Source organism: Pelobates fuscus, chromosome 5 (genome assembly GCF_036172605.1).
Source record: "Pelobates fuscus isolate aPelFus1 chromosome 5, aPelFus1.pri, whole genome shotgun sequence".
Classification (NCBI taxonomy): Eukaryota; Metazoa; Chordata; class Amphibia; order Anura; family Pelobatidae; genus Pelobates; species Pelobates fuscus.
Window position 1 is genome coordinate 10,542,220 of NC_086321.1, and position 24,704 is coordinate 10,566,923.

A 24,704-nucleotide genomic window follows, 5' to 3' on the forward strand; every position below is an offset into this window, starting at 1 on the left:
TACTGGGAGTATTATTGCTGGTGAGCTCTGTTATACACTCAGACACATTACTGGGAGTATTATTGCTGTGGAGCTCTGTTATACACTCAGACACATTACTGGGAGTATTATTGCTGTGGAGCTCTGTTATATACTCAGTCACATTACTGGGAGTATTATTGCTGTGGAGCTCTGTTATACCTCAGACACATTACTGGGAGTATTATTACTGTGGAGCTCTGTTATACACTCAGACACATTACTGGGAGTATTATTGCTGTGGAGCTCTGTTATACAATCAGACACATTACTGGGAGTATTATTGCTGTGGGGCTCTGTTATACACTCAGACACATTACTGGGAGTATTATCGCTGTGGATCTCTGTTATACAGTCAGACACATTACTGGGAGTATTATTGCTATGGGGCTCTGTTATACACTCAGACACATTACTGGGAGTATTATTGCTGGTGAGCTCTGTTATACACTCAGACACATTACTGGGAGTGTTATTGCTGTGGAGCTCTGTTATACCCTCAGACACATTACTGGGAGTATTATTGCTGTGGAGCTCTGTTATACACTCAGACACATTACTGGGAGTATTATCGCTGTGGAGCTCTGTTATACACTCAGACACATTACTGGGAGTATTATTGCTGGTGAGCTCTGTTATACACTCAGACACATTACTGGGAGTATTATTGCTGTGGAGCTCTGTTATACACTCAGACACATTACTGGGAGTATTATTGCTGTGGGGCTCTGTTATACACTCAGACACATTACTGGGAGTATTATTGCTGTGGAGCTCTGTTATACACTCAGACACATTACTGGGAGTATTATCGCTGTGGTGCTCTGTTATACACTCAGACACATTGCTGGGGGTATTATTGCTGTGGAGCTCTGTTATACACTCAGACACATTACTGGGAGTATTATTACTGTGGAGCTCTGTTATACACTCAGACACATTACTGGGAGTATTATTACTGTGGAGCTCTGGTATACACTCAGACACATTACTGGGAGTATTATTGCTGGTGAGCTCTGTTATACACTCAGACACATTACTGGGAATATTATTGCTGTGGGGCTCTGTTATACACTCAGACACATTACTGGGAGTATTATTGCTGTGGAGCTCTGTTATACACTCAGACACATTACTGGGAGTATTATTACTGTGGAGCTCTGTTATACACTCAGACACATTACTGGGAGTATTATTGCTGGTGAGCTCTGTTATACACTCAGACACATTACTGGGAGTATTATTGCTGTGGGGCTCTGTTATACACTCAGACACATTACTGGGAGTATTATTGCTGTGGAGCTCTGTTATACACTCAGACACATTACTGGGAGTATTATTGCTGTGGAGCTCTGTTATACACTCAGACACATTACTGGGAGTATTATTGCTGTGGAGCTCTGTCATACACTCAGTCACATTACTGGGAGTATTATTACTGTGGAGCTCTGTTATACACTCAGACACATTACTGGGAGTATTATTGCTGTGGAGCTCTGTTATACACTCAGTCACATTACTGGGAGTATTATTACTGTGGAGCTCTGTTATACACACAGACACATTACTGGGAGTATTATTGCTGTGGAGCTCTGTTATACACTCAGACACATTACTGGGAGTATTATTGCTGTGGAGCTCTGTTATACACTCAGACACACCAACAATATGGAGCTCCTGCAAAAGAGACTAATTTGGATAGAAAAGAGGGACAGAGGGATTTGGGTCCATAATAGGGACTGTCCCTGCTAAACAGGGACGTTTGGGAGGTATGCATAAAACATGGTTTATAGTGCTAGAAAAAGGATATTTAAAAAAAAATAATTAATCAGTTCAGAGCTAAAATGTGGCAGAAAGGTCCAACAAGGTTTCTCTGATCTATTTTTCTGTAGTCGTTATATATAAAAACATGACTATGACAGACGATCCGCTCATGGCTCCTGGGATCCCTCTATCATGGTTAATATCAGTAATATCTGTGCTGATATCCTATAATATCCTTGTATTGTCTCTGGCTTAAGGTACAACCTGCTGTTTGCGCTCACTGGCGGAGGGAAGTTTAACTATCAGGGAAGCAAGCACTGGATTGAGGAACACCTGGACCATTCTGGTAGGTGTTACATCCAGGGGAGGACCTGTCCTGTGTAATAACACTATGGCGAAGTCCCCCCCCCCCCCCCCTCCCCCCCAATTTGCAGTAAAAGCTGGAAAATAAAGTTTTGCTTCCTTGGAACCCAGTGCTGGGTGAAGCTCTCAGTGCGGATTTCACACTCCCTCCGACATCACAAGGGCCTTGCGCGTTCACTGCGTTTTCTGTGTAGGGCTATATACGGCTGTAGTCTCTCACACAGACCCTGGGCTATATAAGACTGTAAATGACTCTGACAGTGCTGTAGCCTCTCACTCAGGCCCTGGGCTATATAAGGCTGCGTTAAATCCATAAGCCTATATAGGGCTGTTTAGGTCCCATACTGTGTTAATGATCAGAAATCTTGACGCTTCCTTAATGATAAATTAAAATGTCCTGTACAGTCTGTAAAATGTTATCAGTCCACACTGAAAGGATCTCTGAGTGAAAGTCGAGAACATGATTCGATACAGACACAGCTGCTAATATTACTTTAAATTAAATATATTCGTTCGTAGAATAATAACGAATCAAATCATTATTCATTTATAGCAGTTCTGGCTTCTGTGTGACAGAAAGGTAATAACCTCATTAATAATCTCTACGGAGGACGTTACAGAGCCGGTTAAACAGTGCGAGGGGAGTGGGTACCTGTAAGGACAGCAATTCTGCATCTCCATGGGCTGGGCAGGGCAGGCTGGGTAGACGGGCACTTAGTCCTAACTCTAAAACAGCTGTGACTCTTTCGTCAGATCAGTAGTTATTGTGACTTAGACCAATCAAATCAATAGAGTATTGAAGAATCGTTATTGACCATTTAAACTTCTTTTAATGTGATTTTACATAGTCACACAATCTTTACACAATACATAATTTATCAAAGTCAGGCGCAGTTCAATGTATAATCCTTTCGATCCTGCCCGTCTTCCTTTCAGAGACCAGCATCCTCCATGAAAACGTGGCCTTTGTATTGTGTCTGGACACGTTGGCTAGCGGTAACACTCTTTATCTCCACGTTTCCAAACCTCCTCCAGAAGGCTCAGCCCAGTGGGAATTCGTCCAAGAGCTGCAATCGGTACAGTTTGTATTCTTCTCAAATATCATCTAATATTCATCCAATATTCAGACAGTAGCTTTCACTTCACTCTGTATGTTACAGGGGCCCACGTACTGCCCCCTGGACCCAGAGGAACGGGCAGGTCTGTGGGACACGTCATCTGCCCACACTAGATAGTGCTGTGAAATTCCCGTGCATGCCCAGTTAAACAATTCGGATTGTGAACAGAAATTTCATCTATTCATTCATTCATCACAAAGACGAATAAATGAATAGAAATTTCAACGAATGAACGAAGACCTCTTTGTTCGTTCATTTGGTTTATTACAAGGAGGGAGCTACCGGCGCTCATGGGTGGGGGTTGGAGGGGAGGACAATAGGTCCTCCCCCCTTTTCATTTAGGACCTCTACCCGCCGCTCATGGGTGGGAGACTGGGGGGAGGACAATAGCCCTCCCCATTTTCATTTAGGGCCAGGGGGGTTGCAAGGTGCCCCCTTCTGTTTAATACGGCTGGCACGGGGGGAGGGACACTAAGAGGCTTTCTTTTTACAACAGTGAGCAGGGGCAGAATTTACTAATACTAAGTAATATTTACTTAGTATTAGTAAACTTGGCTGAAAAAACAATTTAGGTCAGCCTTTTGGTAGATGGCTCATTAATACCGTGGGAATTAGGAAGTTATCTACTAAGTGGCTGCAAGATGCAGCCGCGACACGAATCGGATCGGAATTTTATTCATTCGAATTAAACTCTGATCCAAACAAAGTCCCGAATTGTGTCCTAACACGAATGGAGAAACTTTTCTCATTCTGTTAGGACGAAATTCGGTAGTTTTGCAGGCGTTCTGTCCAAAATGACAGGACGTTCGGGAATACTGACAGGAAGCTTCGCAAGATCACGGAGGAAAGGTGAGTATTGTGGGAAAATTTCACTCCTCCGCTGGTCAAGCGTAGGAAACCTCCATAAGAAAAATAGTCCCTACTTTGTCTTATGTTGAAAACTAGAGCAGACAGGAAGAAATGAAGAACAGATCCCGAGGAGAGGGAGAGAAGAGGAATCGATTGGGGAAAGGTAGGTTCGGCATGACAGTGTCGCTTTAAAATGTATATGCATTAAAGTATGAGAAAGTAAAATAGATAAGCTGTATATCAGGTTGCCAGAGAAGGACATTCAGAGGAAACTATAACAATCTAGAATAGATAATAACCGAGGTTCTAGACTCATAGATTCCGGATGCAAACTATGAAGAGTTTTGCCAAAATTGACTAATGTTAAGTTGTTTGGTTTATTTTTAATACGAGGCCAGCTCATACATGGCATATGACACATTGTAAACATGGTTTATGTCTTTAAAGGTAATCGGTTCTCCTCTGTTCTTTGGTGTTAACTTTTCACTAATACACAAAAAAATTAATTTGGGAGATTCGCTTCTGGCGTGGGAACATGAGCAGTTCAGTCTGCGCAGAGTGCCATCATTCACCATCTCTCACCTGGACAGCCACAAACGTGGTTTGAAAAACACCATATTGGACACCAGGTAATCCAATCCAAATACACCAATCAGCTTTTCAGATTTATTGAAGAACCATGTGTTCTGTACCTTATTGCCGCACACTTACAGAGAGTAATAAATTCACAAAGTCACTGGGCTCTCAGGGATGTCTTACTGCAAGAAGAAATGTCTCTTACTGCGATGTGCAGATGCAAAGCATAATTTTATTAGAAATTATTCTCTTTCCATTTACTCTGTACCAGCTTAGATAAAAGCTATGCTTATAAATTTACTATCAGTAAACTGAGGGGTATCTAGCAGACAGTCTGTAAATTTGATTCCACTTATGTCTGTTTGGTTTGTAGAGCAATAACCAGGAAATACCCCTTAAAGCGGCACTGTCACCGTCTGGGGACTTTGGTGGCCGGGGGGAGAGGAGGGCAGGTAAAGGTTAGATTACTCACCTGAACCTGTCCCTCGTGGGCGCCACCATCTTTCTCTTCAACTCCTGGAGCTTTAGTATGCGCAAGAGGACAGCATTAAGGTCTATGGGGGATCCGTCAGACCCTCCGTAGATACAGTCAATTTCCTGCAGCACTCTCTGGTGACAGCTATCAGATTTCACTTTCTTAGAGAAATAAAGAGATAAACTAGTTAATACTTTGTCTTGGTATATCTCTTGACTGGGTTGGAAATTCAGTGACAGCCGCTATAACAAGTAATGGGCTGTCTTGGATACTGGGGATGCCTTGTTCCCCTGCAGCTGTACGACCCATGTAAAGAAGTTAGAGTGGGCCTCAAACACAGGAAAAAAAAGACATTTGTAAAAGAGATATGTGAAGGAATACCCCATCACTCATACTATTCCCTTTTCGAACTATACAATTCCCTTCTAATTCCCTTCTGCTTCGGTAACCGAACGAGGACCACCCCAACTCAACGTTAGAACCCTCCGTTAACAAGTGCGAAACCACAAGGGAGACAACTAATGAATGCCCTCTTGGGTGGCCGCCATTCCGTGCAACCAAACGCACATGGTCGACAGAATGGATGGCAGCCATTTTGTCTCCTGACGCAGGCAGCGTTACCTGGTCGTTGAGTGCCTGGAACTGATTTCAGCTAGGCACTCCGTTCAAGTTCCCAACCAACCATACGAGCGGAGTTTGGGAGATATGAACTGCCGACTGGGGGGAGCATTCGACAATTGAAACCATTCGGATATTGTGTGTGGTTTTCGTATAGGAATCCTCAAAGTGATACTGGCCGTTGCCACTAATTATCTAAAAATATTTTGGGCTTCTATCTCGTGGCCGGACGATCAAAAGTTTACCCCAGTGGCAATCCCAAACCACCAAACCGATCTGACTGCTTTTTGGATATGTTAGTCACTTAGGGCTATCCAGGGATGTGACTCTCGATGGGTTTCCATGCATTTTGGGGGGTACCTTTGGGGTGTTAAGAATTTGTTATATTTTTCTTTACCTGGGAGATAATTAAGTTTTAAGTTTCCTGACTCCATTATCTCTCAGGTACAGTGAGGAGTTTACTATATGCATAAAGTGCTTAACAAACAGATCTACTCCCAGCATGCAGTTTCGACTCATGTGTGGGCAGAATGCAATACTGGCTATAATTATTTGCACAACTGGTTGGAGCTATTTTACCCTGGGAAAGGCAGTCCGTGGTGGCGATACACTGGCGGTCTGCCACAAGATATATTTATCTCGTTATAATATAAAGTTTGCATTCCGTTTTTTCCTATTTGCTGGATATGTTCACATAGTGGGACCCTGGAGGGACCCTTCACATTTAATTCTAGTGGTGTATTTATAAATCTCCATAACGTCTTATCTTCTGGAAAGAGACCTAAAATCTTCCCAGAAATTGCTGGACGGGATTTAGAAGTCAACAGCCCTTCTATAAAACGTGATGTGAAAACTGCCACAGAATCCGGGTTTTCACTAAAGTGAGAATTTCAAATTTAAGGCAAAAGTCGTTGAGTGACTGGGAGAATGTTTCCGTTCTTTGCGTAGAGCTGGATGGGATTTTATTGCGGGTTTATCCAGAATTTACCTTTATACTGACTCATTTCATTTATCTCCTTTAATTGAGACAGTATGTTGATATTCTCCATTTATACACTTTATAAATGTTTATTCTCGTGACCATTTAATATATTGCTGTACTGCCAACATTAACTACAATCAACTATCAATATTTAATTTAATGCTTCCATGTCAAATAAAGTGCCCCCAGTGGCTGTCACAAAGACTGTCACTAGGGGTGGATAATGAAAAACATCAATGCTTCACATTGTAGGGTTAAATGACAGGGCCACTGCACCAAAACCACTTCATAGAGATGCAGTGACCTGGGTGACTATAGTGTCCGTTTAAACTCCACCCTTAATTGACTGGGAGAGACTTTCTAATCATTCACCAGGATTTGTATTCTGCTCTGAACGACACACAACCCCATCGGTGATCATTACACACGTGTCTGTAGTCATCCCCGCTCTGAGGACTCTCCTGCCTTATTTTCTGCTCGTTTCCCATTGGAACGGCTGCAGTAACACATCTTGTGTGGATGTGTGTGCGAGATTCACCGTCTCTGAACGTTCGTTCCTCCTGTTCTGCTAATTACAGGGATAGACTCTAATTGCAGGGGCAGTAATTAAGATCTGTTAAATTAAATACGCGTGAGGACTGGCTTCTTATTAAGATACCATAGTTTTAGTGCAGTACAAGTAGATGTAATCACTTTTTAACAGTAACTCAATTAATTCCACAAGTAATTTCTTTAGTTTTTGAAATCGTATTAACTTGTCATTGCCTTATTCACTAAACACCAAACTGTGAATTGATAACTGATTTACCAAATTTAGGCAAACAAACAGAGCCATGCTGTCATTACAGACGAGTTTGAGAATGCAATATTCTCCATTTTGAACTGTACAATTAAAGGGACACTGTAGTCACTATAACCACTTCATCTCTTTGAATTTGTTATGGTGCATTGAGTCCCCTGGCACTGTCCCTCCATTCATGTTAAACCATTTTAGAGCAGATCAAATATGGTTCCCTGGCCACCCACAGTCCGGCCCATTCTGGAGGTGTGGCTAAGGCATAGATGTCACACTTCCTTGTAGTTATTCCCATTCACAGAGTCATAGAGTTCTGATAGGCTAAAAGCAGTCAGCTGACACTCTCATCCAATCACAGATGCCAACTGCAGGTCAGGCTAATACTTCCTCATTAGCCAAAGCACTACATAGGGGAGGGGCTTCTGGGGACTCTCATTTAGCATTAAAACATAAAAACATTAAAAACTGTTTAATGCTGAACGAAATGATAGCACCAGTTTAATGAGACACAGTGTCGCTTTAAGTTTTCATATTATCCACTAAGCTCTGAATTGTGGTGAATAAAAACCCGAAGAGAAAAAACACAAAAAAAAAGAAAAAAGAAGCTACATTCGCAACTTGTCAATCATACACTAAATGTTACATTTAGCTTGGAGTCGAATAACTCAATAAATTGTGAATAATCCTCAGAGCAAATCAGCCGGTCGGATATCATAAAGATTTGTGAGCTACGTTAATGTCCAATTAAAACAATTGGTTGTACTGTTTAGTAAAATAAGGGATGCTAGTTTATTATAGCTAGTTAACACTATATTTACGATGGTTTATTACAGCTAGTTAATGCTGTATTTACACTGGTTTATTGTAGCTAGTTAATGCTGTATTTACACTAGTTTATTATAGCTAGTTAATGCTATATTAACGCTAGTTCATTATAGCTAATTAACGCTGTATTTGCACTAGTTAAAGCTAGTTCATTATAGCTAGTTAACGCTGTATTTGCACTAGTTAAAGCTTGTTTATTGTAGCTAGTTAACGCTGTATTTACGCTAGTTTATTGTAAGTATTTATTATAGCTAGTTAATGCTATATTAACGCTAGTTTATTATAGCTAGTTAATGCTATATTAACGCTAGTTTATTATAGCTAGTTAACGTTATATTAACGCTGGTTAACGCTGTACGCTAGTTTATTACAGCTAGTTAACGCTATATTTATGCTAGTTTATTATAGCTAGTTAACGCTATATTTATGCTAGTTTATTATAGCTAGTTAACGCTATATTAATGCTAGTTTATTACAGCTAGTTAACGCTATATTTATGCTAGTTTATTATAGCTAGTTAACGCTATATTTATGCTAGTTTATTATAGCTAGTTAATGCTATATTTACGCTAGTTTATTAAAGCTAGTTAACGCTATATTTATGCTAGTTTATTATAGCTAGTTAACGCTATATTTATGCTAGTTTATTATAGCTAGTTAATGCTATATTAACGCTAGTTTATTATAGCTAGTTAACGTTATATTAACGCTGGTTAACGCTGTACGCTAGTTTATTACAGCTAGTTAACGCTATATTTATGCTAGTTTATTATAGCTAGTTAACGTTATATTAACGCTGGTTAACGCTATATTTATGCTAGTTTATTATAGCTAGTTAATGCTATATTAACGCTAGTTTATTATAGCTAGTTAACGTTATATTAACGCTGGTTAACGCTGTACGCTAGTTTATTACAGCTAGTTAACGCTATATTTATGCTAGTTTATTACAGCTAGTTAACGCTATATTTATGCTAGTTTATTAAAGCTAGTTAACGCTATATTTACGCTAGTTTATTAAAGCTAGTTAACGCTATATTTATGCTAGTTTATTAAAGCTAGTTAACGTTATATTAATGCTGGTTAACGCTATATTTACGCTAGTTTATTAAAGCTAGTTAACGTTATATTAACGCTGGTTAACGCTATATTTATGCTAGTTTATTATAGCTAGTTAACGTTATATTTATGCTAGTTTATTAAAGCTAGTTAACGCTATATTTATGCTAGTTTATTAAAGCTAGTTAACGCTATATTTATGCTAGTTTATTAAAGCTAGTTAACGCTATATTTATGCTAGTTTATTAAAGCTAGTTAACGCTATATTTATGCTAGTTTATTACAGCTAGTTAATGCTATATTTATGCTAGTTTATTAAAGCTAGTTAACGCTATATTTATGCTAGTTTATTACAGCTAGTTAACGCTATATTTATGCTAGTTTATTATAGCTAGTTAACGCTATATTTATGCTAGTTTATTAAAGCTAGTTAACGCTATATTTATGCTAGTTTATTACAGCTAGTTAACGCTATATTTATGCTAGTTTATTATAGCTAGTTAACGCTATATTTATGCTAGTTTATTAAAGCTAGTTAACGCTATATTTATGCTAGTTTATAAAAGCTAGTTAACGCTATATTTATGCTAGTTTATTACAGCTAGTTAACGCTATATTTATGCTAGTTTATTATAGATAATTCTTTGCTGTAGTTAAACCTGTGACTATACGTTCTAGATCCCAAGTCGATATAAAGACGCTGACTCGGAACACACGGATCCTGAGCCAAGCGCTGGCCATGTTTATGTATAAAGAAACAATCAAGGTAACAGAAACTCATGTAGAATAAAGTTGGTCCTGTTTATACGCTTTATGAATCCATTAATAGACAGTATCAATTAATGTTCCACGTAGTAAGCCTGCTGAGGGTGAGATTTAATGGGATTCTAGTTTTATAAAGGCAGTGACAATGTGTTACTAAGTATCACTCCCACAAGGATTGCACGGTGACGAGCTCAGGACATTCCTATTGGACTCCCATCGTTAGAGCCCCGAGGGGCTGATAGGGATGCACTAGGCACTAATTCACACATTAATGAATATCCCTGGCAGCCATTGACTGCGCAAAGTGTGAAATATACGGACATTTTAATTTAAAGCAGATTTCACGTTTATATGAAAATAACCAAAAGCTGAACTCAGAACATAATGACTTTGAAAAAAAGAATAATTTATATATATTATTATTATTTATTTATTTTTTTAAATCTAAATATTATCATTCACTTTATTAAATTTAGTCAATAATTAACTCAGTCACAGTTCAATTTGTCCAAACAGCAATGTGTATAAAAAGTGATGGAAACCATGTTAAAGGATAGGATTGTTGAACATCTAAAAACACATGGATTTCAAGATCAGAGACAACATGGGTTTACTTAACTAAAATTATAGATCAGGGTGGTGCAGTAGACATTGCTTACCTAGATTTCAGTAAGGCTTTTGACACTGTTGCACATAGAAGGCTTATCAATAAACTGCAATCTTTAAGTTTGGATTCCAATATTGTTGAATGGGTAAGGCAGTGGCTGAGTGACAGGCAACAGAGGGCTGTAGTCAATGGAGTATATTCGAAGCTTGGTCTTGTCACCAGTGGGGTACCTCAGGGATCTGTACTTGGACCCATTCTCTTTAATATTTTTATTAGTGATATTGCAGAAGGTTTTGATGGTAAGGTGTGTCTTTTTGCGGATGATACTAAGATATGTAACAGGGTTGATGTTCCAGGAGGGATAAGCCAAATGGCAAATGATTTAGGTAAACTAGAAAACTGGTCAGAGTTGTGGCAACTGACATTTAATGTGGATAAGTGCAAGATAATGCATCTTGGACGTAAAAACCCAAGGGCAGAGTACAGAATATTTGATAGAGTCCTAACCTCAACATCTGAGGAAAGGGATTTAGGGGTGATTATTTCTGATGACTTAAAGGTAGGCAGACAATGTAATAGAGCAGCAGGAAATGCTAGCATAATGCTTGGTTGTATAGGGAGAGGTATTAGCAGTAGAAAGAGGGAAGTGCTCATGCCATTGTACAGAACACTGGTGAGACCTCACTTGGAGTACTGTACGCAGTACTGGAGACCGTATCTCCAGAAGGATATTGATACCTTAGAGAGAGTTCAGAGAAGGGCTACTAAACTGGTTCATGGATTGCAGGATAAAACTTACCAGGAAAGGTTAAAGGATCTTAACATGTATAGCTTGGAGGAAAGACGAGACAGGGGGATATGATAGAAACATTTAAATACTATCCTAACTATAAGATAAGGCCAGGGACTAATGGGCAGGTTAGATGGGCCGAATGGTTCTTATCTGCCGCCACATTTTATGTTTCTATGTCTTGTCTGACAGCTCCTCCTGCTGGCCATTTTTATGTACTTCATGTATTAATGTGGCACTTGTATTCATTTCAGGAGACCAGAGACAAACTGGATATCTTTCAAGGGGAGCTGGTACGTTATCCAATACGAACCGATTCAAACTCTTCTGCAGCACATGTATTGTATGTATTGAAACATTTGTGACTCGAAGTTTTAAAGGGAAACTCCAGTGCCAGGAAAACGATCCGTTTTCCTGGCACTGGAGGGTCCCTCTCCCTCCCACCCCCTAATCCCCAGTTGCTGAAGGGGTGAAAACCCCTTCAGTCACTTACCTGAGGCAGCGACAGGTCCCACGTCGCTGCTTCCTCCTCCCCCGCCGCTCCTCCTTCTGCTTACGTCGGCTGGTGGGCGAGACTGATCTCGCCCGCCGGCCGAGGAGACCTAATGCGCCTGCGCGGCAATGCCGCGCAGGCGCATTAGCGCACCCCATAGGAAAGCATTGAAAATGAATTTCAATGCTTCCCTATGGGGAATAGAGCGACGCTGGCGGTCCTCACACAGCGTGAGGACGTCCAGCGATGCTCTAGCACAGAAATCCTGTGCTATGAAGCAGGAAGTTCCCTCTAGTGGCTGTCTAATAGACAGCCACTAGAGGTGGAGTTAACCCTGCAAGGTAATTATTGCAGCTTAAAAAAACTGCAATAATTACACTTGCAGGGTTAAGGGTAGTGGGAGTTGGCACCCAGACCACTCCAATGAGCAGAAGTGGTCTGGGTGCCTGGAGTCTCCATTTAACATTGGAGACGTTTCCATGAAAACCTATGGACTCTTCCTGCCGATGGCTTTACTTTTAAAACTTTTCTGGAAAATAAGTATTTTTATACATAAACCCCAAAATGTCCTAATTTTAGGGTCTGCTGTTACTGTAATGCTGCTTCCTGCCATCTTCCGTATTAATTTCTTTATTGTACTGCTCTCAGCTATAACTGTACATCACATAAATAATTATTTATATAGCGCCAGCATATACCGCAGCGCTGATATTTGGGGAGGTAAACTTATGTTTGGAGTGTATTTTTCCTTTAATAAACACAATGCCATTACGTACAGGAAGTACAAGCTCCCCGGCTAACGTCCATCATTGATTGGTTGGTATCCCAGCCCCGGGCAACCCAACTCATCGGAAAAAGCCACCCATTGCTGTCCACCATGGAGCAACTCTTCAGGCGCCACCTGAGTGACGTGAGGCGCCATGTGTTCAAGGCAGACAACAGGTAACACGTTTATGTTGTGATCATAGCTGGTGCAGACCCACTTTAATTGTATGTCAGCGTAGAAAATGCAGACATTGATCAAACGTGGTTTTATCTCCCATTACAGCATATTAAACACCAGATACCAGATTGTGGGGTCTATTCACTAAGTCTTAATGGTTGTGTACACAGCCATTTGGATGGCAAAACCCTGACCCGCTATTTAACAACGTCCAGATTTTGCACTAATTGCTCCAAACGCAGCATGGTGGGTTCGGCCAGAAGGGAGGTATTTAACCTACAGTCAGTGCTTTTGTTGAGATATTTGTCTGTAAACACTAACAGAGTTATTTACTAAAGGGGAAATCAAAGTGAATTACAAATGTAAGGTTAAAATAGCTGATTGGAGACATTCTCTTATCAGCTCTGCTTTCAGTGTGACTATTCTGGCCTTAAATTTGGAATTCCCTTTAAATTATCTTTGGATTCTCAAATTTAGTAAATAACCTGTCGTGGATATAAACAGGTAGAACACAGTATATTTCATTAATACAAGACTCTGATGGAAGAACTGCCCGATGGGTTACATCTTTGTTTAGGTTTATAAAAAGACAAAATTCCTTATAATTGAAACCAGAAGCCCATTCTTTTATGCCGTTGATTAAAAAAAAGTCAAAAACCCATTTGTAACCATTTCTATTTACTCCAAAAAAGGAAAAACAATCCTTCTTGACTTCTGTGAAGGAATAACCCCATCACTTTCGGCTACTTTCGCCTACCTGGATTCGTACTTAATTTTGATTAGTTTATTTTGTTCGGTTCCTGAACCAAGACCACCCCAGAGATCCATTAGAATGTGGAATATTGAGTATCTTGTACGAAAACCGCAAAGGAAATCATTAATAGAATGCTCCACTGGATGGCCCCATTTTGTGCATGCAAACGCACGTGGTTGGGACAATGTATGGCAGCCATTTTTGTCTCCCGAACACTGGCAGCAGGACTTGGGCGTCGAGTGCCTGGAACTTATTTTGGCCAGGCACTCCCGCGAACACCGTTCACTATGGACCTACGGCAGTTTCAGTTCCAGTTCCAGTTCACTTATACAAACGGCGATCGGGAGTTACAGACTACCGAATACTGGGAGCATTCTACATGAACCAGCTTTCATCTACCTTATATGGTTTTCGTAAAAAACCCTACGAACAGAGACCAGCTCTTGCCACAATTTTCCTTGAACAATTAAACCTTGTGGCAGACCGGTCAGAACTTCTAAGCGATGGCGATCCAAAACTACCAAACGGATCTGGGTGATTTTTGGATATATTGTTCGCCCAGATACAGGGATGTGACTTTTCCATGTATTTGGGGGGTACTTTTGGGGTGGTTAAGAAATTTTAGATTTTTCTGTTCTGAGTGTATTCCAATAATTATCTCTCAGGCACAGAGGATCATTGGATGGATTTCCTCACATTTTCTGTGTGAGAAAACCTGTGTTGGGGCTTTTGCATAAAAAGCTGTGTGTGGCTCCCAATAAACCAGATTTCTCCCAGCATTAAGCCTTGGCTCGTGTGTGGGGAGGGGGGGGGGGGGGGGAGGGGGTTATGCGACACCAGCGACAGAATACCTGGATTATTGGCATTATTTTATTGGGAAAAGGGCATCCGTGGCGGTGATACTTTGCCAGACTACCACAAAATACCAGTAGGCAATGTGTAAAACCTCTGCCTTGCCTTGAAAATACTTGTGAGTTTTGATAATGTTTTATAGAAACCTTAATGTGTTATGTGTGAAATGGCCAATCTTAGCACCAAGACCACTTCATATTAGTGAAGTGGTTTTGGTGCATATATGCTGTCTATTTTTAGGACAGTGTAAAACATTGCTGTTTCAGAGGTTACATTTGTCTGAATCCCAACCTGTCATAGCGGCTACCAAGGCTGACAGCGACTAAAATGTCTGACAGTCACTATAGGCACTTACTCTTGAACACTTCAGGCACCATTACTACTTCATCTTAATGAGGTTGTTATGGTGCCTGGAACTCCTAGGTGCTGTTTACAAACCGTTTCACCCCAATGTACTCCAGGTGGAACTTTTGCTTCAGGTCCACGTGTCTCTTTCATCCCAACTTCGATGCAGAAGCCGAATCTCTTTTAATGCGTCATCGACAGAGAGTAATGTCCAATTTTTTTTAATTCTCCTTTTTTCTCTATTTTCCCTCATTTTTTGTTGACCATGCATTTCAGTTGCTAAGCTAATTTACCCACACTCCACCAGCAATATCAATCCCACAGAAGGCAGAAATCGAGGACAGAGAAAGAGAAAGACAGACAAGATATTAAATATAAATAAAGTAGGGGATTAAAAAATAAAATCTGAAAAAAGTATAAAATGAGTGTTCTGTAATTATTATTAGAAGTAACAGTTCTCTGTCTAATGGACTCATACCTTTAACGTCACTGTAATAATCTGCACTATGTACAGCTAAATTTACGTTTTCTTTCAGACATCCTGAGATTATTTTCTACGACCAGCTGAAACAAACAATGACATCATACAGGTACATAAAGACAGACAGATACACTTCATACAGGCAAATACAAACTATACAGGTAAACTGGTACACAGGCATGGGCGTCCGTAGGGGAGGGCAAGGGGGGGCACTTACCCCCTCCTGGATTTTTCAACTGTGCCGGTATTTTTCTTTTGAGATTGAGAATACACTGCCATACTGGCGCCGGCCAGTAGGTGGCGCTGTGTGTGGCGAAAGGCCGGGATAGGAAGCTACATCTTATCCCTGATTCTCTCTCCTGGCTGAATCTGCAGGGGAGCAGCACATGCAGCCAGCAACTCCCAGACTGCAGAGACAGCCTACAGATCAAGTAAGTGAGGGATGGGGGTGGGCAGCCTACAGATCAGGTAAGTGAGGCATGGAGGGGGCAGCCTACAGATCAGGTAAGTGAGGGATGGGGGGGCCAGCCTACAGATCAGGTAAGTGAGGCATGGGAGGGGCAGCCTACAGATCAGGTAAGTGAGGGATGGGGGAGGGGCAGCCTACAGATCAGGTAAGTGAGGTATGGGGGGCAGCCTACAGATCAGGTAAGTGAGGGATGGGGGCAGACTAAATCAGGTAAGTGAGACATTTGGGGTGGACAGCTTACCGGAAGATTCAAATAAGCTGGAAGGTAAGTAGGAGAAGGAGCAGAAATGAGCAGGAAGGGATATTAAAGGACCACTATAGGGTCAGGAACACAAACATGTATTCCTGACCCTATAGTACAAAACCCACCATTTAGGTGGCTTGCCTGCACCCTTGGTGACATCATCAGAATTGCCTATTTTTTGCCAATCGCAATGCTTTCCCATGGGGAAAGCATTGGATTGGCTAAAATTGGCAAGGGGGCGGAGTCAAACACCGTTTTGACCAATCAGCACCTCCTCTTAGAGATGCATTGAATCAATGCATCTCTATGAGGAAAATTCAGCGTGCCCATGCAGAGAGTGGGGACGCTGAAAGGCAGGGCTGCTTACTGTGCAGCACTTAGCCAGGAAGCACCTCAAGTGGCCATCTGAGGAGTGGCCACTTGGAGGTGTCCCTAGGGACAATGTAAACACTGCATTTTCTCTGAAAAGGCAGTGTTTGCATAAAAATGCCTGATGGCAATGATTTCTCACCAGAACAACTATATTAAAGGGACACTATAGTCACCTGAACAAAAAAAATCAGTGTTAATGTGTTCACTTTTATATACTGAGTGTCAGGAAGCACAGAGTGCCATTGGGTAGGGGTGTCGCTGATTGGTCAGCTGGCAGTCTAAAGAAATCACTATAACCCCATTCATAAAAAAGTTAAAAAAAATTATGAACCGGGAACTATTGATGGCTTAGAGCTTCAGCTGAACACTCTAGCCAATCAGCGGCACCCATGCCTGACGTCAATCTGCACTTCCTGACCCTCCGTTTCAGAAGCTGAATACCACTGAGCGACCTGGAGCTGGAGGAAGCCTTTGGGGTTAAACCATGTGAGAGCGGTTTAACCCCTTAAAGGAAAGAGAGCACCCAGGGGCCTCCTGGCATCATAGCATTTTCATTTAGATTAAGTTGTTATGGTAACCAGAATATTCCTTTAATTTGTTTAAAGGAACACTATAGTGTCAGGAATACAAACATGTATTCCTAAGACCATAGTTGTGAAAATGCTATTTACGTATCCTGCCCCCCCCAATGGGTGTCCTGTTTTTTTATTTCCTAAATCTGGTCACCCTGGCTTTATGTGATAATTATGCCCCACCCCCACCCCCCTTATGTGATAATTCCTGCGGACATCAATGTACACAGGTAGACTGAGCTCTAACCCCTGCAGCTCTCCATAGACTGAACACTTAACCCTGCAGCTCTCCATAGACTGGTCACTGCAGCTCTTCATAGACTGAGCACTAAACCCCACAGCTCTCCATAGACTGAGCACTGAACCCTGTAGCTCTCTGTAGACTGAACCCTGCAGCTCTCCATAGACTGAACCCTGCAGCTCTCCATAGACTGAGCACTGAACCCTGCAGCTCTCCATAGACTGAATACTGAAACCAGCAGCTCTCTATAGACTGAACACTGAACCCTGCAGCTCTCTATAGACTGAACCCTGCAGCTCTCCATAGACTGAGCACTGAACCCTGCAGCTCTCCGTAGACTGAACACTGAATCCTGCAGATCTCCATAGACTGAACCCTGCAGCTCTCCATAGACTGAATACTGAACCCTGCAGCTCTCCATAGACTGAATACTGAACCCTGCATCTCTTCACAGACTGAACAATGAACGGCTTGGGGTCAAACATATCGATTCTATCATTAGTTCTTCCAGCTCACAGTCTATGAAATAATTACTGAATAAATCCCAGATAGGAAAAGCTAGAATTATATCATGAAATGAATGTCATCCCTTCCAGCAGGTTTGGGAGTTTTGTGGTGGATGCGTCAATGATCTGGTTTATTTTCTCCTATTGCAGGGTGAAGCCCGCTGTCTTTGATTTATTTGTAGCTGTCATTGTTGCCGTATACCTGTGTGTGATCCATCACTCCATCCAGGTAAGGACTGACCGCAGTGTTAATAACCAGAAGAAACCTTTTTCTGTCCCGGCTCCTTAGGGTGGCTTGATATTTCCTTCCAAAGTAACACACAACGTTCCCAGAATAAAGCCGATATTTCATGCGCGGTAGATGTTCTGTACGTCATCTTCCTAAATCCTGGTTAAAACGGTAACATGAGAATTTCTCAAACACAACATTGCAGTTTGTAATATGTGACTAGGAAGCACAAGGCAATATTATTTACTCTAGAATTTAAACAGTTTCCAGTAAATCAAATAGGTACTTTGAAGCTGTAACCAAACTGGGAAATATATGCTTATGGCCACATGCACACCTCCCGACAAGGCAAATGGACAAAGAGAAGGACAGTTTAATTTTAAGGGTGGGGTCAGGGGAGAGGCAGTTCTGAGTGTGAGTGAGGTGTTGTCAGGGGAGGGGCTGTTCTGAGTGTGAGTGGGGTGTAACCAGGGGCAGTGGTGTTCTGAGTGTGAGTGGGGTGTTGTCAGGGCAGGGGCTGTTCTGGGTGTGAGTGGGGTGTGGCCAGGAGTGGGACTGTTCGGACAAATTTTAGGTAACTTACTGATAACACTTTATAGACCTAAAATGTAATTTAGAAGAACAAGGTATCTTATTTCGACTCTTTTCGGCTCTGTTATACACTCAGACACATTACTGGGAGTATTATTGCTGTGGAGCTCTGTTATACACTCAGACACATTACTGGGAGTATTATTGCTGTGGAGCCCTGCAATACACTCAGACACATTACTGGGAGTATTATTGCTGTGGGGCTCTGTTATACACTCAGACACATTACTGGGAGTATTATTGCTGTGGAGCTCTGTTATACACTCAGACACATTACTGGGAGTATTATTGCTGTGGAGCTCTGTTATACACACAGACACATTACTGGAAGTATTATTGCTGTGGGCTCTGTTATACACTCAGACACATTACTGGGAGTGTTATTGCTGTGGGGCTCTGTTATACACTCAGACACATTACTGGGAGTATTATTGCTGTGGAGCTCTGTTATACACTCAGACACATTACTGGGAGTATTATTGCTGTGGAGCTCTGCAATACACTCAGACACATTACTGGGAGTATTATTGCTGTGGAGCTCTGCAATACACTCAGACACATTACTGGGAGTATTATCGCTGTGGAGCTCTGTTATACACTCAGACACATTACTGGGAGTATTATTGCTGGGGAGCTCTGTTATACACTCAGTCACATTACTGGGAGTATTATTGCTGTGGGGCTCTGTTATACACTGAGACACATTACTGGGAGTATTATTGCTGTGGAGCTCTGTTATACACTTGGACACATTACTGGGAGTATTATTGTTGTGGAGCTCTGTTATACACTCAGACACATCACTGGGAGTATTATTGCTGTGGAGCTCTGTTATACACCCAGAGTCTTTACTGGGAGTATTATTACTGTGGAGCTCTGTTATACACTCAGACACATTACTGGGAGTGTTATTGCTGTGGAGCTCTGTTATACACTCAGACACATTACTGGGAGTATTATTGCTGTGGAGCTCTGTTATACACTCAGACACATTACTGGGAGTGTTATTGCTGTGGAGCTCTGTTATACACTCAGACACATTACTGGGAGTATTATTGCGGTGGAGCTCTGTTATACACTCAGACACATTACTGGGAGTATTATTGCTGTGGAGCTCTGTTATACACTCAGACACATTACTGGGAGTATTATTGATGTGGAGCTCTGTTATACACTCAGACACATTACTGGGAGTATTATTGCTGTGGAGCTCTGTTATACACATACACATTACTGGGAGTATTATTGCTGTGGAGCTCTGTTATACACTCATTTTGTTATACACATTATTTCATATACTTTTTTATATTTTTTTAGAATTTTGGTCGCTTGTACTACGGGATTGTGAGACTGATTGGAAAGCAGAAGAAAAAATGAATGATGCGATCATCAGTACAAAATAAGGGAATCTGCAGAAAAACAAAAAGATTTCTATTTTAACCCCTTAGGGACACATGACATGTGTGACATGTCATGATTCCCTTTTATTCCAGAAGTTTGGTCCTTAAGGGGTTAATAAACCAAGCAGCCACACAGAAACCTGCTCATTTACGGTCACGTTCTGTGATTGACCTGTCTGCACATAAAGCAGATATTATTACTGTTACTGGATCTCACACTAGATGAATGGAACAGTCACCATAGTAAGAGCCACTTCCTCCACCACTGAGAGCACATTGTCACTGTCGGAGCTAGTCTGCCCACTGGTGATAACCTGGAACGCACGTCTGCTGCTTCAAAAACATTCCGATCCATTTTTAGTTATCGCTGCTGATACTGGAACTCCGTCTTTGTGCTCCCACCAACGTTTTTAATGTGCGCTGGATATAAACTCAGAAATCCAGAAGATTATAAGGTTTCCATTCTATACGGAGAAAGATCGGCTATAAAGGGTTTTATTGCTCTGTAAGATAATATCTCTGGAGTTTCTCAGGGTTTACAGGTGTTGTGGATATTCTGATGATTTTCAATAAAACATTACTGTGCGTTAAAAAATTGGAGTCCTTGGCTATAAAATTCCTTCTGTTTCACATCGCTGTCTGAGAGAGACGAAGACAGGGGCTGTTATGTGTTCCCCCCCCCCCAAGTAATCGGTAATTCACTATCTATACTATACCATGGGGGATTCAAATAACAATTCGAACCCCTAAAACACGCCAGTTTGCTGTGTTACATTGGTGATGCTGTTTAGATGGGGTGTATTACAAGATAGCACCAACTCTCATCATGCTCAGCAACCATTAAGGCTATGATAACCTATAGTTCAGCTTTCTTTTGCTGTTAAGAAATTCTCATTACTTAACGAATCCAAAGTTGTCAAACAACGCCCTCGATATCATCTTTAAAAATAAAACCCTTTAAGACCAAATTAACTTAAAGTATCCTAACCTCACATAAAAAGATAACGTAACTTATTCAAAAAAAAACTAACAGCAAGTTATATTGGGCTTTTATACTCCCGAGGTAGCTTGACGTAAGAGTCCAATAGACTGGACGAACAACCACAACCCTCTGACTCTGACTGTTTTATCGCGCATGGCATGTTATAGAATGTGGCCCTCTGTGAGTTTGTGTCACCCAGCAGCCAGAACCCATGCTGTGTTTGATCTATTCATCGATTGTATATCCAATGTTTGGGTGCTCAGTATCCCTTTAGAAAAAATATAAACAAGCTTTCTGCACTTTGTCAATATAAATGATAACTTGTATACGAGTCCGATGCTTTCTCCTTTCACAGCCTCCGTTTTCAGTAAGGGTTATTTGTATATTATTTATTACAAGGTTTATTTATACCAATATTTATAATGTGAATTATACAAAACTATCACCATATGCAATCACTGGGTAATTTTAAAATGTTTTCTCTCTATTCCATAAGCTGCAGTTACATCACGATGACATAGTGTTGACCACTCCATTACCTGTGTGGCGTAATCACATTCTTACTACGGTTACAGCACATTGTTATAATATCATTCAACCAAACTGCTATTAACTGTAAACATGAAGCCTCTCCCACCATGTAATCTTAAACCATCTAAATGACATGCAAGCTATTATTTCATAAAATGCACTGACTGGTCACTGGATGCTGTCTGACAGGTCTTAAAGGAGCACTATAGGGTCAGGAACACAAATGTGTATTCCAGACACTATAGGGTTAAAATCACCATCTAGCCCCCCTGTCCCCTCTGGCCAATCAGCATGTCGTTATAGAGATGAATTGAATCAATGAATCTCTATGAGGAAAGTTCAGTGTCTGCATGCAGAGGGAGGAGATACTGAATGTTTGGATGCATTTTAGGCAGCTATGACCCAGGAAGGATCTCTAACAGCCATCTGAGGAGTGGCCAGTGAAGTTATCACTAGGCTGTAATGTAAACACTGCATTTTCTCTGAAAAGACAGTGTTTACAGCAAAAAGCCTGAAGGTAATGATTCTACTCACCAGAACTAATACAATAAGCTGTAGTTGTTATGGTGACTATAGTGTCCCTTTAATATTTGTGGGATACAGGCTGAAATAATTTGCAGTACATTAATTGGACATTTAGCCATTTTAGACCTTGATTATATTTATAATGGGGACACATCATGTGATAACTGGGCTACGTCCCAAGATTGCCTGTGGTTCTAAAATTACAGATGTGAAAATTATACAATGCATTCAGAAAGTATTTAGACCCCTACATTTTAACATTATTTATGTTTATGATATCTCTGGATCATCACTGAAATGTTTCTACACTTTGATGGGAGTCTGTGGCAAATTCAATTGATTGGACATGATTTGGAAATGCATTCGAACATAAACCAAGCCATGTGGTCAAATGGTCTACTTCTCTGAGACACAGATCTGGGCTACAAATGACTTTTAGCTACAGTTGCCTCCATAATTCTCAAATGGAAGACATCTGGAACTACCAGAACTCTTCCTAGAGCAAGCCGCCGGACAAATCTGAGCAACCAGAGAAGAAGGTTCTTGGTAAGAGAGGTGACCAAGAACCCCATGGTCACTATGGGTGATCTTCAGAGATCATGAGTGGAGATGGGAGTTGTGACGGACCGCTGGCACTCCGACCGAGCACCTCCACCAATCGATGCTCCTAGTGCTTGCCAAGGACTCCAAACACTCCACCAGACACCATAGGCACTGCAGATCCCACTTCCAGCGATGAAGCTGCACCGGGGTCTCGCCGTCCTCCACCCACCCTGGAAGCAAGGCCAGAATACAGCTTCCAGTGGGTAGACCTCCCCTATTCCAGACAGCGTAGCAGGAAAAAAGCTCTTACAAGAGCTTACCCTGGGGAGTATTGTGATTATAGAAACCCCAAGAGTGTAGTTATCCCATCCTCCAAACAAGACTTCATGAAGGGTCAAGCAGGCCTGTATAATGTAAGCAAGCATTTACAATTTATACAATTCCTCATACAGCACACAAGCCCTCCCCTCTGCCTGGGATATAATTAAAGCAGCTAATGCAATAACCCAATTATCCATAGGCAGAAAAACACACATTTTCCCCAAAGTCCTGAAAACACCCCAAAACATAACACATCCCCATAAAGTATGCATCACCATACATTTCCCTGATCTGGGTGAACAACATATCCAAAAATCACCCAGATCAGAGCAGGGGTTCAAAGGTTTTATGGAAGTCACATTTGACCGACCGCAAGCACGGCTTTCATGCCCAAAATAGTTCCACAGATTTAGGCTGTGCGGCCGGTCTATCTTCTCATTTATCCTGGAGATAATTGGCTTAAGTGGCTGTGGTAACTTAATTATAACCAGGTACAGGAAATATCTCTAAGTCAAAAACCACATAAAAATGCATAACTCTTATAATACAATGTTTAACCTATATGTCCAACATATCCCCAGATAGCTTGGATCTGAGCGCTCAATATGTCTAATGTTAAAAGTGCCCTATAGTACAAGGAAGGGTGGGGTCAGACAATAGCAAGGGCTGATGGGAGATTGAGGAGGGACAAAGCAACCAGTTTAAACTGGTCTGGCTGTGTCCCTGGGACAACGTCCTGCTGGAGAAACAATAGGACAGGAAAAAGGGGGAGGGAAAGAGGCACATTTCCCATGGATTTAAAGAGGCAGAAAAAGTGTTTTAAAATCCAATATGCCCAAATAAAGCTTTTAAAGGGCAATACATCCCAGGGGCCATAGTCACAGGGCAAGAGGCTGGCAAGCAGGCCTCTCCAAGTACAAGTGGCGAGGTTACTTTCGCCACAGGAGTAACTTGCAGAAGACTCCCCTGCTCTGGCCTTTATGACTGACTGGCTAGATATAAGCCTCTCCTCACTGCAAGACATATGAAAGCCCACTTGGAATTTGAAAATCCAGCACCTAAAGGACTTTCAGACTGTGAGAAATAAGATTCTCTGGTTTTATGAAATACAAATTGAGCCGTTTGGCCTCAATTCAAAGCTCTATGTCTGGAGTAAACCAGGCACAGCTCATCACCTGCGCTATACCATCCCAACAGTTAAGCACGGTAGCACGGTAGTGGTAGCTTCATGCTTTGGGGCTGTTGTTCAGAAGCAGGGACTGGGAGACTGATCAGGGTACAGGGAAAGCTGAACACAGCAAAATACCTATGTTTATCCACTAAAGTGCAAATTCAAAGTGAATTCAGAAACAATTAATTATGGTCACAATAGTTAAACTGTAAAAAATTATCTATGCTCTCAGTTTGGCTACTCTGGCCTTACATTTGAAATCCATTTTGAATTCTCACTTAAAGGACCACTCTAGGCACCCAGACCACTTCAGCTTAATGAAGTGGTCTGGGTGCCAGGTCCAGCTAGGGTTAACTAATTTTTTTATAAACATAGCAGTTTCAGAGAAACTGCTATGTTTATCAATTAGTTAAGCCTTCCCCTATTTCCTCTAGTGGCTGTCTCACTGACAGCCGCTAGAGGCGCTTGCGTGATTCTCACCGTGAAAATCACAGTGAGAGCACGCAAGCGTCCATAGGAAAGCATTATGAATGC

The 24,704-nt window shown here is 41.4% G+C and overlaps 1 protein-coding gene across 1 annotated transcript in view; it reads left to right on the forward strand.

The window, feature by feature from the left end:
• LOC134612365 (BOS complex subunit NCLN-like) overlaps positions 1–20,775 on the forward strand; it is a 49,492-nt gene extending 28,717 nt beyond the window's left edge. Inside the window, exons 7-15 of the mRNA XM_063456700.1 lie at positions 2,040–2,128; positions 3,082–3,221; positions 4,560–4,741; positions 10,122–10,209; positions 11,860–11,898; positions 12,877–13,040; positions 15,529–15,582; positions 18,028–18,106; positions 20,015–20,775. Of these exons, the coding sequence (XP_063312770.1) occupies positions 2,040–2,128; positions 3,082–3,221; positions 4,560–4,741; positions 10,122–10,209; positions 11,860–11,898; positions 12,877–13,040; positions 15,529–15,582; positions 18,028–18,106; positions 20,015–20,074 (895 nt within the window). The 3' untranslated portion in view covers positions 20,075–20,775. The remainder of the gene's footprint in view (positions 1–2,039; positions 2,129–3,081; positions 3,222–4,559; positions 4,742–10,121; positions 10,210–11,859; positions 11,899–12,876; positions 13,041–15,528; positions 15,583–18,027; positions 18,107–20,014) is intronic.
• Positions 20,776–24,704: the final 3,929 nt, after the last annotated feature.